We start from the raw sequence: 13497 nt of genomic DNA, 5'->3' as shown, positions 1-13497 counted from the left end.
TATATGTCTATATCTATCATTTTTAAAATGAAATATGTATAAAATATACGTGTGGCTGTGTGGTATGCTCTGCAAAGAAGTTGTCTTACATTGTAAGAAAAAAAAAAAAATACAGTTTTCTGTATTCCAAGACAGGTGGTCCACCAGCTTCACATACTGTGGCTCTAGGAGGCGCTATTTCTTTTCTACGATAGGTAGGTAGGTAGATAGATAGATAGATAGATAGATAGATAGATAGATAGATAGATAGATAGATAGATAGATAGATAGATAGATAGATAGATAGATAGATAGATAGATAGATAGATAGATAGATAGATAGATAGATAGATAGATAGATTTCTATAAGGATATGTAAAAATAAACTTTTTTTATGCCAAATACATATTAATTAGGGATGCAACAATGTGAAAATTTGGAATAGTATCAATATCCAATGTAGATATTGCTGTTATGGCCAATAAGTGATATTATCAATACTGTATTATATTTCACTCCCCTTTTGACACCTGAAATAAAAGCTACCATCCTGCTGACTTCTCCGCAGCTTCTTTACTTCAGGAATTGAACAAATGTTCCTATTTTAAAACAACTCAGCAAAAACGTCTTAAGACTCATCATCCATTAGTGTAAACCCTGGATCTCAGTTGTTGCCATCACAGATAGTCGTTTCCCCCATCTAAATGAAATCATCACATGAATACTGCTTTTAGGCTAATATTGTCTGATTTTAACATTTGCATGACTATCTGAAACATGTGGTGAAAGTACACCAACAAAAGTAAGTAAAGAAAATCTTTATAGTGAAAATGCTGTTTCACGACACTAGCTAGCACAAGATGAGCTGCAGAGGTGCGGCATGTTATTCTTCACTCTTTTTCTGTAATATTAAGTGTTTTATTATTTAAATATGGAAATCTAACCAAGTTTAAATATCTTGTCTTTGTTGATGTCGCCATAAAGAAAAACAGCTTGCGTTTCAATTCCATATTTTTAGTGACAATCAAACAACTACTTTTTTAATGTGTTTAATTTCTGATGAGAAAATCCAGTTGTCAAAACACACACAGATGTTGTTGTTTTTTTTGCCTCAGTTCAATTTTTAAAGTTGTATATATAAATTAAATTAAATTAGTCTAAGAAATCAAGAGAAAACAACTCCCTCCTCCTGCTTGTCCATTAATATTTAAACTTGAGGTGTAGCAGTCAAGCTGTCAGTTTTGAACAGGAGCCATTAGCACCTCTGTAGATATAGAAATCAGGCCAAAAAAATTGCAACTCCTGACTGAATATGTTCCTAATATGATCTTTTTAAAGATTTTCAGCTCAGCTGTCTTCTCACCGCATGATTTTTGAATGAATCACACACTGCCCTCCACTCATCAGTACCTTGAGAAACTATGAGTTTTTAGATATGAAGAAAGACAGATATGTAATTTTCTTATTATCTTACGAACCTGTAATTTCCATTTTTATTAAATTATGTGAAAAGACTGCAGTTTTACGTCCACCCACTCTACATCCTAAGTGAATGCAGCCTTTCTTTATATAGTGAAGGAGGGGAAGGGGGGTACATGGTGCCCACAAAATGCTGATCCATAAGGCGTAGGAGCTACTTGCTCACATCCATATTCTCTGATCTACCCATCTGTCTCCTGCATGAACCATCTCAGCTGAGCATGCGCTATTTTCATGTCATTTTCATTTTTAGGCACTCTGTAGCATCTGTTCCTGCATAGAGCGGGGATTCAGAGGAGGAGTTACGGGTTTTTAATGACAGCTGAAGGAACGCATCTCCGTACCAAAACATCAGCATCAAACATGAACAGAAAGGCGCAAAACTTTTGCCTGTGCTTAACTGAGTATTTTCATACTTGTTTAATTTTAGTAGAGTTCTTTTGTATGCAGGAACGTTTGCATAATAAGGTTTCCATGAGAACAATAAGGCAGGAAAAAATAAATAGCTGGAAACATCATAAATTATACTCCCATTGTGCAGTTGTAGCCCCTGTGTACATCCAAGTAAAATTATAAATTCAGTGTTAATGCCACCATTGAGTCATTCTGGAACTCTCTACTCACTTCACACTCTGGACAGAGGTGTTTTTGAAGAGAAGACATAAATGAAGAAAAATGCAGCACAGAAACACCTATGAGGACGTTGTATCTGGGAATAATCCTTGAGGGAATTACATGCCTGGTATTTGTTGAATGATTATGAGTTGAATTTGAAGAACGAGGACTCTTTGTACAAGGAGTTGTTTTTTTCTTTTACCCTCCTCCTGCATTACTATGACAACACGTTCATTAGTGCTGTGCTAGTCAATGCTGTACTTTGAGAAGCTTCTGCAGCACAGAGACAATAGTTGAGCCCAGAAGGCAGAGCTTACATCTGAGCAGATAAATTAATAGGAAATAGCCTCTTTGCCCGGTCAGCATTACGATGTACACTTTAGGGTGGCTGAGCAGGCTGAGCTCACATATCTTTTTGCAAAAATGGTGCATTGTGATGTAAAGTTGAGGATTATGTAAACCTTACATCATAATGAATCTGCTTAAGTCTTATCAGATCCTAAGAAACACTTTAATCCAGTTAAAAGTCAATTTCAGATTCTTAAAGATTTTTAATTTAAAAATCAAACATTTTCAAGGCACAAATGTCCAGAGGATGGATGGATTAAATATTTTTGCCCAACTCTATTTTCTGACCTCTGAAATATTTCTGTTCTGATGAAGTTCTAATACTGAGGTAAATGTTAGTTTATGACACATTAGAAAATAAAATTCCTTTTCTGGCTCGCTGACACATCATTGATCCCTTTCTGCTGACATGAAATGATAAACCTGCCAGATGATGCCTCCAAGCACCCTGTCACAAATGTTTGCGACGTGGTGAAAGTCCATCATTGAAGTGACAGGCACGAACCTCTATACCTACAGGACAACACTCTGACGTCAGTAGATGACTTGCCAAACTCCTGACTCAGCTCTCTAATCCATGCCACCATGTCTTCCCTTGCAGTTTGTCCCCCACTTCTTGCCAGAGCCCGACTCTCCTGAGCCCATGCAGCCCCTGCAGTCCCTGCAGCCCCTTACAAACCTTACATCCATGGAGGTAAGACAGCTATGTCACACAAAAACTGTAATTATTCCAAAAGGTATTTAAGTTATGATCCATCCACACTGGACTTCTCATGTTGACATTTTGACTGACAGAAAAGAAAATTGTTTAGCTTCAGTACTCTAACAGTGTTGCATATGTATTACTTGTCTAGTTTGGAAAAAAAAAAATTTTGTACATTCCTAACTGTTTTTAAAGGCAAGTTACTGCGCATTATACTAATGTTTATAGTTTTTGACATTAATTCCTGACATGTGAAGCACTCATTACTGGTTGCTTGCAATTTTTATAATTTAATTCAATTAATATTTCCTTTAGCTTTATAAAGATCTTCTGACATTTTTTGGATATTAGTTGTTTTTCTTTCATTTTTAGTTTTTACCTATTTTTAGAGAAATTTGTATTTGTTTTCCGCTCTTCAGTTGGAAGAGGGTAAAAAAAAAAATTTAAAATTTTATTTAAACAGAAGACTAAACTCTGGTGTGACCCAGAGTTTTCACCATAAAAGACAACGTGGAATCAGATTAAAATTTGATACTTAGGTCATTTACCAAAGTAGCCAGACACAAAGAAACAATTTGCTCCCAATTCTCTATTTACATCTGTTAAAAGGCTGCAGTCTAGCATCCTCACAATGTGTGTAGCCGTACCAATATATGATGCTCCAGCTGCAATACAACATGAAACAGATCCTTACAGAAGACAGTGAAGGAATATTAGAAAGATTATTTCGGGGCGTGCTGTGGTGGCGCAGGGGGTTAGCACGCCCCACGTTTGGAGGTCTTAGTCCTCGACGCGGACATCGCGGGTTCTACTCCCGGTCCCGACGACCTTTGGCGCGTGTCTTCCCCCCTCTCCTCACCTGCTTTCCTGTCTGCCTACTGTCACAAAAATACGAGCCACTAGCGCCGCAAAAACTCTTCGGAGAAAGAAAAAAGATGATTTCAGAGTCACTACTTTATCCAAAAGAACTGCTATCCTCTTTCAACGTATGTCATTTGGGATCAAACAAATAAACAATGAAAAGAATTAAAAATCATAAACATTAAGACAGTTTGGCAGGAGCTAAATACAGTGGATGATAAACTGAAGAATTACAGTCCTGTGTAAGATCTTCTCTTATTTTTTTTTTTTTTACCTGTCTTGCATGTTTTTACTTGTGCACAATGGACTCCAACAAAAGACCATGAAAGCTCTTGAAAAAGCCTGGAGAGCTACTGATTAAAACAATCATCCAGTATCCATGGAAGCACTGCTAAAAGAAATTAGCTGAGGTTTAAAAGTTCTGTGTGCAGTAGTTAAAAAAAACAAAAACACAACTTGTCTTTGTTGCTCTGGCTTCCTGATTACAACTTCATAATCAGCAAATAAGGCTTGATGTTGCTGTGGATGCCTTCAGAAAATTTGCCATTGTTACCCTTAGGTAATTAGTAAAGGAGCATTTCTAGTTTTTAAAAAGGACATAAATGCAGGGACTAATGGGTGACATAGACCAGAACAGGTTGAAACTGAGTCAGATGATGGAGTACTGGTAAAAGCAAGAGCTGAATAAAGTGAGCTGTTGCACCGAAAAGAAATAACTGGGTAAAAATTTCTGAGTTTTTTTTTTTTTTCCACTGTATATTGAGGTGCTCCTATTTCGACCTATCAGTTGTTCCTCTGTGGGTTGCTTGGTAACAGTGCAGGGTGCTGTGGAGGAAGGCAGCGCCACAAACAGAGACTGCTGCATCCAGCGTGTTTCTGGATGTTTGAGCTGTGCTTGGCTGTCTCAGTACGCTCTGTACTTTAATGAATCTTATTCACTCTGTGGGGGATAAAAAGAAGAAGAAAAAAACCCCAGCTAATTTTACTTAGGCTGCGAAAATCTGTCACAGACGCACAGTGAGCTCCCTTTCAGACAGTCGTGCCACAGCATGGCAGGAGGTGTTTGTTCTTCATTCACACCAGTTTAACATTGGAGACAGCCCCCCCCTTTTAAGCCCACCCATTGTTACTTCACAAATCCAGAAACATGTTCCTACTCTTGCATCAGAGTCTATCTTTGGATGTAAGTGATTTACTTCCTGACATCAGTCTTTGATTTTGGCACATCGTGTGCAGGAGCTTGCCTCAGCAATACTGATGCAAAAGAATGTCTTAAAGTAAATATGACAACAATCTGCCTCATATCTAGTGAAAGGGTTGAGATTCAGCAGATACGATGCTGTAAGCCATTACTGCACAAAGTGAATATGTGGGATGGAGAAACTATAGGTAGAAAGGGGGCAATTATTTCACAACGTTTCCTTTAATATTTATCATACTAAAATTATACCAAAGTTGATTTCTGAACATTGAGTATAGCAACATGCAAAATTATTTTAACATTCTAATGTTTTATCAAGCACCAATTTTTAAAAATTAGGGTTATTTTTTAAAAATTTTCAAAAATAAATAATGACCCTTAAAAATATCCAAACCCTTATTTAGTGGGGCAATATGTTGTACAAATTAAGACCAAAACCCAAACCTCATAATAAAGCTGGGAGCAAAGAGTTAAAGTTTTCTGGGTCAGTTTTCATCTTTGAAAACAAGAAAAATCAGCTGTGAAATACTAATTATTTCAGTTATTATAACTGTTGACACAAAAGTACAAATTGGTAGCAAACAGAGCTATAACCAGCGGAACATACAAAGTATGAAGTTTGACTCAATCTTCCCCCTACCTGGCTCCTCATGGTATGATCCACCTTTTTCAGATGCTTTCAGGTTCTGTGGGACATTTTGCATTCCCTACTACAAAAGAAGCATACGCTGCAAGTATTGACTACACTCTACCAGAATTGTACAGTTTGTGCTGAATGATGATTTAAAATATTTTGCCTAGACTTATAATGGGTTAAAATTTCCTTGTGTGTCATTATTTATCAAATTAAAGATAAAATAAATGTTGATACTTCTGGCAAATAAAGCCAAACAAAACTGTTCAACAGAAATACAGCCCTTCATAAAACAGTTTTTTTTAGCTTTTTATAGACAAGATAACAGTGATTTAATGAGTTTTATCACAACAGTCAATTTCTGCACATTAGCTGAATAGATTTTTTTGCTTATTGTATTTCATCAGATTTTTTGTAAATATTTACTACCATCTATTTGTTCAGTAATTTTCTATATTCTTTTAATTCTTGAAGGTTGCATTGGGTGCTTTTAAACCCTGTATGTTATCACAGAGCAAAGAGGACCCACTAATTACTACTCACTACTAATTTAAAGTGGCCTTAAGGTAAAACCCCTAACAACAACATACCAACAATCAGTTTCTTCATAACTAATATACAGAAACTGTATATTAGTTTCTGTTTATTATAACAAGCTGCTTTGGGATGCTTCTTCTCTTTTTGTAAGATGAATTTCAATATAATTTTGTTTAAATATATATATATTAAACAAAATGTATGTTATTAGTGGATGTAAGTTTTAAAGTGTATCTTTGTGATTTGCACATTTCCTTATTATATTTTGAAACTATGACGATGAAAGTGCTATAAAAAACAGATATCTAGTTTTTAAATGATTGACTCATAACTACTTAACTACCAAAGAAAGAAACTCTTAAATGCTTTAAAGATTTTTATTTATTAGAAATGTGAGGGCATATTAATCAACATGACCACTTCAGTCCATAATGTAAATACACCCAATTCAGCTATTTTCCATTTTCATTTTCTGTATATCAATGGTATAAAGTAAGATTAAAAATTCAAATCATCTGACTGATGATTTACAAAATTGTGAATAAAAAACATTATACAAGAAATGATTGATATGCAATATGCAGCAATTAGTCTACATGTATTTTACAGCCACTGTATTATGGCTGTAGACGATATTATATCTTATATAAGATATAATATTTCTTCTCATTAATAAGAACTTTATGAAATAATATTTCTATATTATATTATTAATAATAAAGAATATTATTTAAACTACATTTGTACTAACTGAGTCAGGTCCTATGGTACAGTGTTAAAATATTTTCTAGGCATAATAGCCCTTTTAATGTCGACTAAACTGTATTAATGTAAGCTACATTGTGCACAATTTGTTCAAACTGAATACATAGTAAAATATTTACGAACACTGTGTAACCGAGATTACCGAACAGCACCTGAACGCATCAACAGACTCCAGCTTCCTCACACTGACGCACACGCAGCTAGCGGCTGCTCTGCCAAAAACTATTGTGTGTACCATTGTTGTTGTTGTCGTCAGACGGTCTTACGCATACTTGACCACCTGCCATGGATTGGGCTTTCCGGACTGAGGGCTGCTGTGGGACAGTAGACCAGAGGATGTGAAGGACAGCAGCTCCGTAGCCATTGGGACCGAACAGCACGCGGCAGACAGAATGAATACAAAAGGAATCCCAGAGAAGAAAATACGATGGTGGAGACAGCAGCAGCAGTAGCGGCGGGAGGAGGAGGGGAAGAAGCGGCTTTCACATCCACCAGAGTTACAGTTTTGTAAAAGAAAAAAGAAAAATCTCTCGTTAAGTTGAAGACAGGGTTATTTCGCTGGAAAATCTTTTCAGGATGTCGGATCCGAGTCACTGTTCTGCGGTTCCGAGCCAGAACAAATCCCGTTTTGTTCCTGTTTCGCTGCTGAAACGATCCAAAAGGTACTTTTATAAGGAGTTCGAATATGATGACAAAAACTATTTTTAAAAGCTTAAACGTAACCCTTTGTTGATTTAAATGTGAGTGATGTTTGCAGCTGCTCTTGGCGCAGGCTAACACACAAGTTGGGTGTTAACAGAGACACAGCATGCTGGTTTAATAATAATAATAAAAAAAGCATCGTTAATCCTTACTGAACATCAGCATTTTCCAGCAGCTCTGCATATTTCTCTGGCTGTGGCTGAACAAAAGGAGCAGTTTGCAAGCTTAAGGAAACAGATACACTGTGTGGGCTACCATGAAACTTGGTCATCTCTGGTAACAAGGTGTCTGATTTCCACAGTTCTGATGTAATGTTTACTTGTAAACTTCCTGAATCAGGGTGTCACACAGGATCCGTTGCAGGTTTCTGCATTCGTCCTGCTTTTTCCTTCTGAGCTGAATTGATTGAAATGTAAAGAGGCATAAATGTTTTAAAAATTACAGTAATGCAACCAACATTTATTTTAGCAAATCAACAACATTGCGATAGTTCCATTGGCTTTAACTAACTGGTAAGTTGTAGAGTAATAAAAAAAACCTAATCAAATTAAAAAAATAAAGCCTAGAAAATAATCTTTTTCACAGTTTCTCATGAAATTACAAGACGATTATAGATTTAAGTAAATAAAATGTCAATTTCTTCCTAAAACAACAGCACTTGAAACTATTTTCAGTTATTTAATAAAAAGTATGCACTTCTTGATGTGTAAAAAATCTGATAAATGTTGCTTTGATGTATGAATGGTGCTAATATTGTAATTCCTTAGTTTTCTCTTGGATTCAGAACCAACAATATGGCAGAATCTCCATGGCAGATTTTTCCGTTTGGTGCGTTAGGCTCCAAGAAAATAAAACTGGAATTGGTAAGCAAAATGTCAGAGAAAATTGGATATTGGAATCAGCTGTGGATGAGCCTGAGCAGTGCATTTTCTCCTTCTGTTTAATGATTATTTAAAATCTGGTCAGGGGTCTATTTATTTGTCTGATTATTGAATAATAATGGGATTTTTTTTATTATTGTGGTCTGAGTTTGTTTTCTATTATTGCTTCTCCAGTCGGATGCTCAAAAAGAAAAAACAAACACACGTTTCCACGGCTCCAGACATCTGTCGTTCTAGCTGGGCCTGCTGTTGCTGTTGATGCACACACAGCCCTCTCCCCCTGCAGCCTTGAGCTTGTTGACAGTTGGTTTCCTGTTGTTTTTTCATGTTTTGGCTCTCAACTGTTTTTCCCTCTTCATCTGATATGACCAAGCTGTTTTGTCCTGCATTTGCCTGTAGCTTTGTAGTTGTAGTGGTAGTTGTATAATCTTCCTCATGGCAGAGCAGCTCTGAAGGCGGAAATAATCTCACAAGTTGAGGTAAATCTCAGAGGGCAAAGATGAAGAGATTTCAGCTCCATGCGCTAAGTATGATAAGTCTCATCTGTATTAGACTATAAAGTGTATCTACTTTTGGTAACTAAGATCTGTAGATGTCCCAGTTGTCCCTGCATTGTTTGTAAATCTTTGCATCTTTGAAATGAAATAGATTCTTTTAAGACATCCCTTAGCTATGATGATGTATGCATGCATACATACATCAGTTAGTTCATAATTGATGTGTTCATGCATCAACTATTTGACACCCGTGGTTAGACTTCAGCTGTCTGATGTATAAACTTGATTCTATTATTGTTACTGTGGAGCGCATTAATACAGTGTTTGAGTGGATTAGGTACTGTCATAGCATTCCTATAATTATGCGCTGCTGTAGAAGTTAGGGGCATAATCAATTTGTTTGAAATTGAGAGCACTAAAAGAAGGAAATCTTTTGGTGATGAAATTATGAAGAAATTTTGCAACTACCTAACTAGTAATAATAAAAATAATGTAAACATTCTAACCATACGTTGTTTTCATAACTCAAGATGTCCGTCTTATCTGTGGGGTGGCGTTGTTTAGATTTTAATTCAAATTTTATTATTTTGAGTTTCGCTGAACAGCTGAGGACAAGTCTGAAGTATGAAAACATATTTGTTAAATGTCAAATATGCTTGATACTAGTTGATAAAATTTCACAAACTGATAAAACAAAAAAGCTATATTTTATGTCTGGAAATTGTGATTGCACACATCCACCTCTGCTAATTACCGATATTTATTTTAAAGGCAGTAGTATGGCAGGTTTAAACAGCATCATGTGTGGTCAATTACTGCTGAAGGTATATTGGAATCAGTGCAAACATATCAGAAACGTATCATTACCTCATACAACAAAGTATTGCCTGGAGTCTAATAAGTTGAACTTTTTTTATGCATTCAGGCTCTTAAAGCCTGTATTGTATTTGGTAATGGTTATTGTTTAATACTGCAGAAAAAAGTTTTAGGAAGTAAGCAGATGGTCAAGTTATTAAGAAACGTCAACTAACTTTCTTTTATTTTCATTCTTGTTTTCAAACCAGCAGATGATGGTCAGAAGAAACTTTATTGTTGATATGGATATTGATATAGGATTTTATTTTATTTTTTTAATAGTTGCTGGACTGACTACTCATTATTGGTGGTCTACGTTTGCTATCTATTTTTGCAACGTACCATATGTTGCATGTTTTCCTTACGTGGTTCCTTCCTATTTATGTTAAAGGCTAAGAAGAATGCTGATGTCATCTTGTAGTCTCTTGTCGTTATCTCTCTGTGTCTACATTTGAAATATGTAAACACATAATGTGTCTGCTGCTTCAACTGTGGATTGTATAGATTTTGTGAGGCTTTTCTTTAGTCTTTTTTCACCTTTTCAAACTGTCAAACATAGTTTTATTGATCAAACAGAAAAAAATTATTTGTCATTTTCCAGTATATCTCATTTGCTTATTATATGTCTGAGTGACTTTGAGATAAACTTAAATTCAAATGGTGGTTTTTACACTTAAAAACAATATTGTATGAAAGATACAACATTACTGTACAGTACGGTTTACACACAAACGGGTATGTTTTTGTGTCATTCAGATCTCCACAACAGTCGGTGCTTAGAGGATAATAGTCTACTACTTTAGAGGTCAAGTGTCTTTTAATCTGCCAACTGATGCTGTCTCAGAGCTTTTATGTCTGCAAGCTGCTGCTCTGCAAACACACACAGTCTGACTCCTGTACATAAAGACAACCTGAAACACTGCATTTAGTCAAATGCATAATTGTCGATGAATACAGTCAGGGCCACTGCAATTACGCTCGGTTTCAGTGAATACACTGGGGTTGTTCCTCTTCTGACTGATGTTATCTTGGGTGGGGATTCAAATAAAGGACTTCAATTGTCATTGTAAGAAAATAAAACCCAGTAATCAGCTTTCTGAGAGCAAGATGAGAGTACACTGTTCGCATAACCCTTGCTTTTCAAATGCAGAGGCCAAAGGGATAAATAAAATTATTTCATTTGCATAGATTACCAGTCATTCCTGCTTCAAATTGATTCGGCTTACTTTATCTTTCCAGTCCTAATGCTGCTTACCATGTGCATTTGAGAGCTGCAATTAATCAGGTGGTTAGACTTGACATCTTCTATTCTTCTATTCCCTGTTCAGCCTCTGTTGCTCAGTATGCAAACTCGCACAGATTCATTTTCATGTGAATTGTTTGGAGAGATGCAGATAAGTGACGTGTGTTGACTGTGTCTTTCTCTGTTTGTGCTTCAGCTGTCGCAGCAGCAACAGGAAGAGTCTCGGCGTCGGGACGCCCTCACCCACGCTGTCACGGCCTCTTTCCCCACTCTCACTCCACACAGGTAATAATTGTTTTGATGACGGTTCCTTTCTGTCGCAAAGCTTAAGCAATGATGGGCATTAATCCTGTTTGAAAACCTTTGAAAGCTGGTTCTTGAATCATCCCACAAGCCAGCTAGATTAAGAAATCTATTGGAAAAACATTGGAGGACAATTTCTGCCAAGCAGTCGTGACGTAATTTTCTTTTCACCTAAATTTGGCATACCATAAACCTAAATTAGTAATTCAGATTATGAAATAATCCAAGTGCAATCACAAGAAAAACCATGTAAAATAAGGAAACATAGTTAGTCGATGCATTGGAGTTGTGCAATCCTAATACAGTAGATTTAAATGAGGCGGGGCAAGTTGACAATAATGAACCACAACTTCTAAGCTTGTTCAAGACAGTGTCATGCGTCACAGAGCTGGAACAGTTCCAGATGAGGAAACAATCTCTAGAGCAGAAAATTGAGGAGAGGTTTAAAATTGGAATCCTTAACATGCTGGTGTTTGTCTTTTGTTTCAGAATGACCAGCTATTTTATTTTGGAGCATAAAATAACTTCATTTACAGAGGGCCAAATGTGAACATAAAGTACTGGTGCAGAACTTCAAACCAGCAGTTAGTCCTGAAAAACTAATTTTCTAGTAATCCTGAAAGTGGTCGTCATGAAAATGTTTGTAATACTTTGTAGACTTTGTTAGAGCAATTACCAGATGAATGTTTGCTTTGATTTTTAATTTATATATTGTCACCCGCAAAATGCTAAAAAGTCAAAGGATCCATGAAGACACCTGTGTCGTTATGTCAGCTAAGGTGTTATTAAAACATGAATTGTTTAATCACAAATAGAGAAAATAAACATCATTGTTATTTATATTCAGAAGAAAACATGCCCAAAATCCCTCAAATATACCAACAGCAAAAATAGTATTTTGTAAACCTTAAGCAAAAACATGATGGATCCTGGAGAAGTACTGCAATAAATCACTTACAAAAGACAAAGAAATCTGGCATTTTGCAAGAAAAAATATAAAGAAGTGAGGGATGACTCAACTGTTTGCTCAGTTTCACATTTCTAAATATTTGGGTGTTATCTTCCTGGTTTTTCAAACAGCAGTTCACACAGCCCCTTAACACTGTCAGGCAGTTGCAATCTATGAAAACAGTTTTGCTCAAGAGCTCTTCATAGCGGCGATATGCAGATGCGTTCCCTTTTGAACTCAATTATGCAAAGGATTTTCTAATCACAGAATAAAATCAAGCCCTAATTGGGCACTCTACAGCCTGGATGTAAACAAACACAGTCTCTAGTTTACCCGCATCCCCAGATTCCAGCAAAACAATGCAGACTGAGGATTTTCCCCAGGTTTTACTGTTTGCAGATCGGTGGCATAATGTTTTGAAAAGTAATGCCAAGCTCTGCACCTCGGCAGCTTGGCATCGTTGACTTATGTTACCCTTGTTAAAGGTTCCAGACACGACGTCACTATTTTTGGAACATTGCCCATTGCAAATAGAACCAAGAAAGTTTGCTTGTGCTATTGCCATGTGTCTGTTTTTACAGCTGTGAATTGTTCCGCTAATGACATTGAGTTTCCTTGCTTAGCTGTGAGCAGCCCTCTAGACAGCCCTCGAAATGTGTCGACCAGTGCCTGCCTCAACTTTCCATTTGCCCGAAGGTATGCCAACCATAACTGTGAAGCTTGTTCTTCCTGTTGGGCTACATCTTTGTTTGGTTGCATAGTTTTTGATTACTGTAGTTGTTTTTAATACACCTGTATTTAGCATTCTTTGTTGTTTGATATAAATTGTATTTCTTTTTATTACACACATTACAGAACCCTGATGTTTACTTACATACCTTTTTTTTTCTCACTGCCTGAGATCAAATCAAGCTAAACTTTTCATGTTTTGGATCAGTTAGGTTC

The 13497-nt window shown here is 36.3% G+C and overlaps 1 protein-coding gene across 4 annotated transcripts in view; it reads left to right on the top strand.

The window, feature by feature from the left end:
• Nucleotides 1-13497, top strand: part of mast3b (microtubule associated serine/threonine kinase 3b) — a 33243-nt gene that overhangs the window by 549 nt on the left and 19197 nt on the right. For 2 of the 4 annotated variants that reach the window (XM_044129857.1, XM_044129856.1), the window contains exons 2-4: nt 3023-3115; nt 11497-11585; nt 13176-13248. In XM_044129857.1, the coding sequence (XP_043985792.1) occupies nt 3023-3115; nt 11497-11585; nt 13176-13248 (255 nt within the window). Of the gene's footprint in view, nt 1-3022; nt 3116-7270; nt 7785-11496; nt 11586-13175; nt 13249-13497 lie in introns of those variants that run through there. The other 2 variants (XM_044129860.1, XM_044129858.1) reach the window with 1 other exon arrangement.

The sequence above is a fragment of the Gambusia affinis genome, linkage group LG10 (genome assembly GCF_019740435.1).
Source record: "Gambusia affinis linkage group LG10, SWU_Gaff_1.0, whole genome shotgun sequence".
NCBI lineage: Eukaryota > Metazoa > Chordata > Actinopteri > Cyprinodontiformes > Poeciliidae > Gambusia > Gambusia affinis.
The sequence above is the reverse complement of the archived record's forward strand: the minus strand, read 5'-3'. Positions and strand labels throughout refer to the sequence as shown.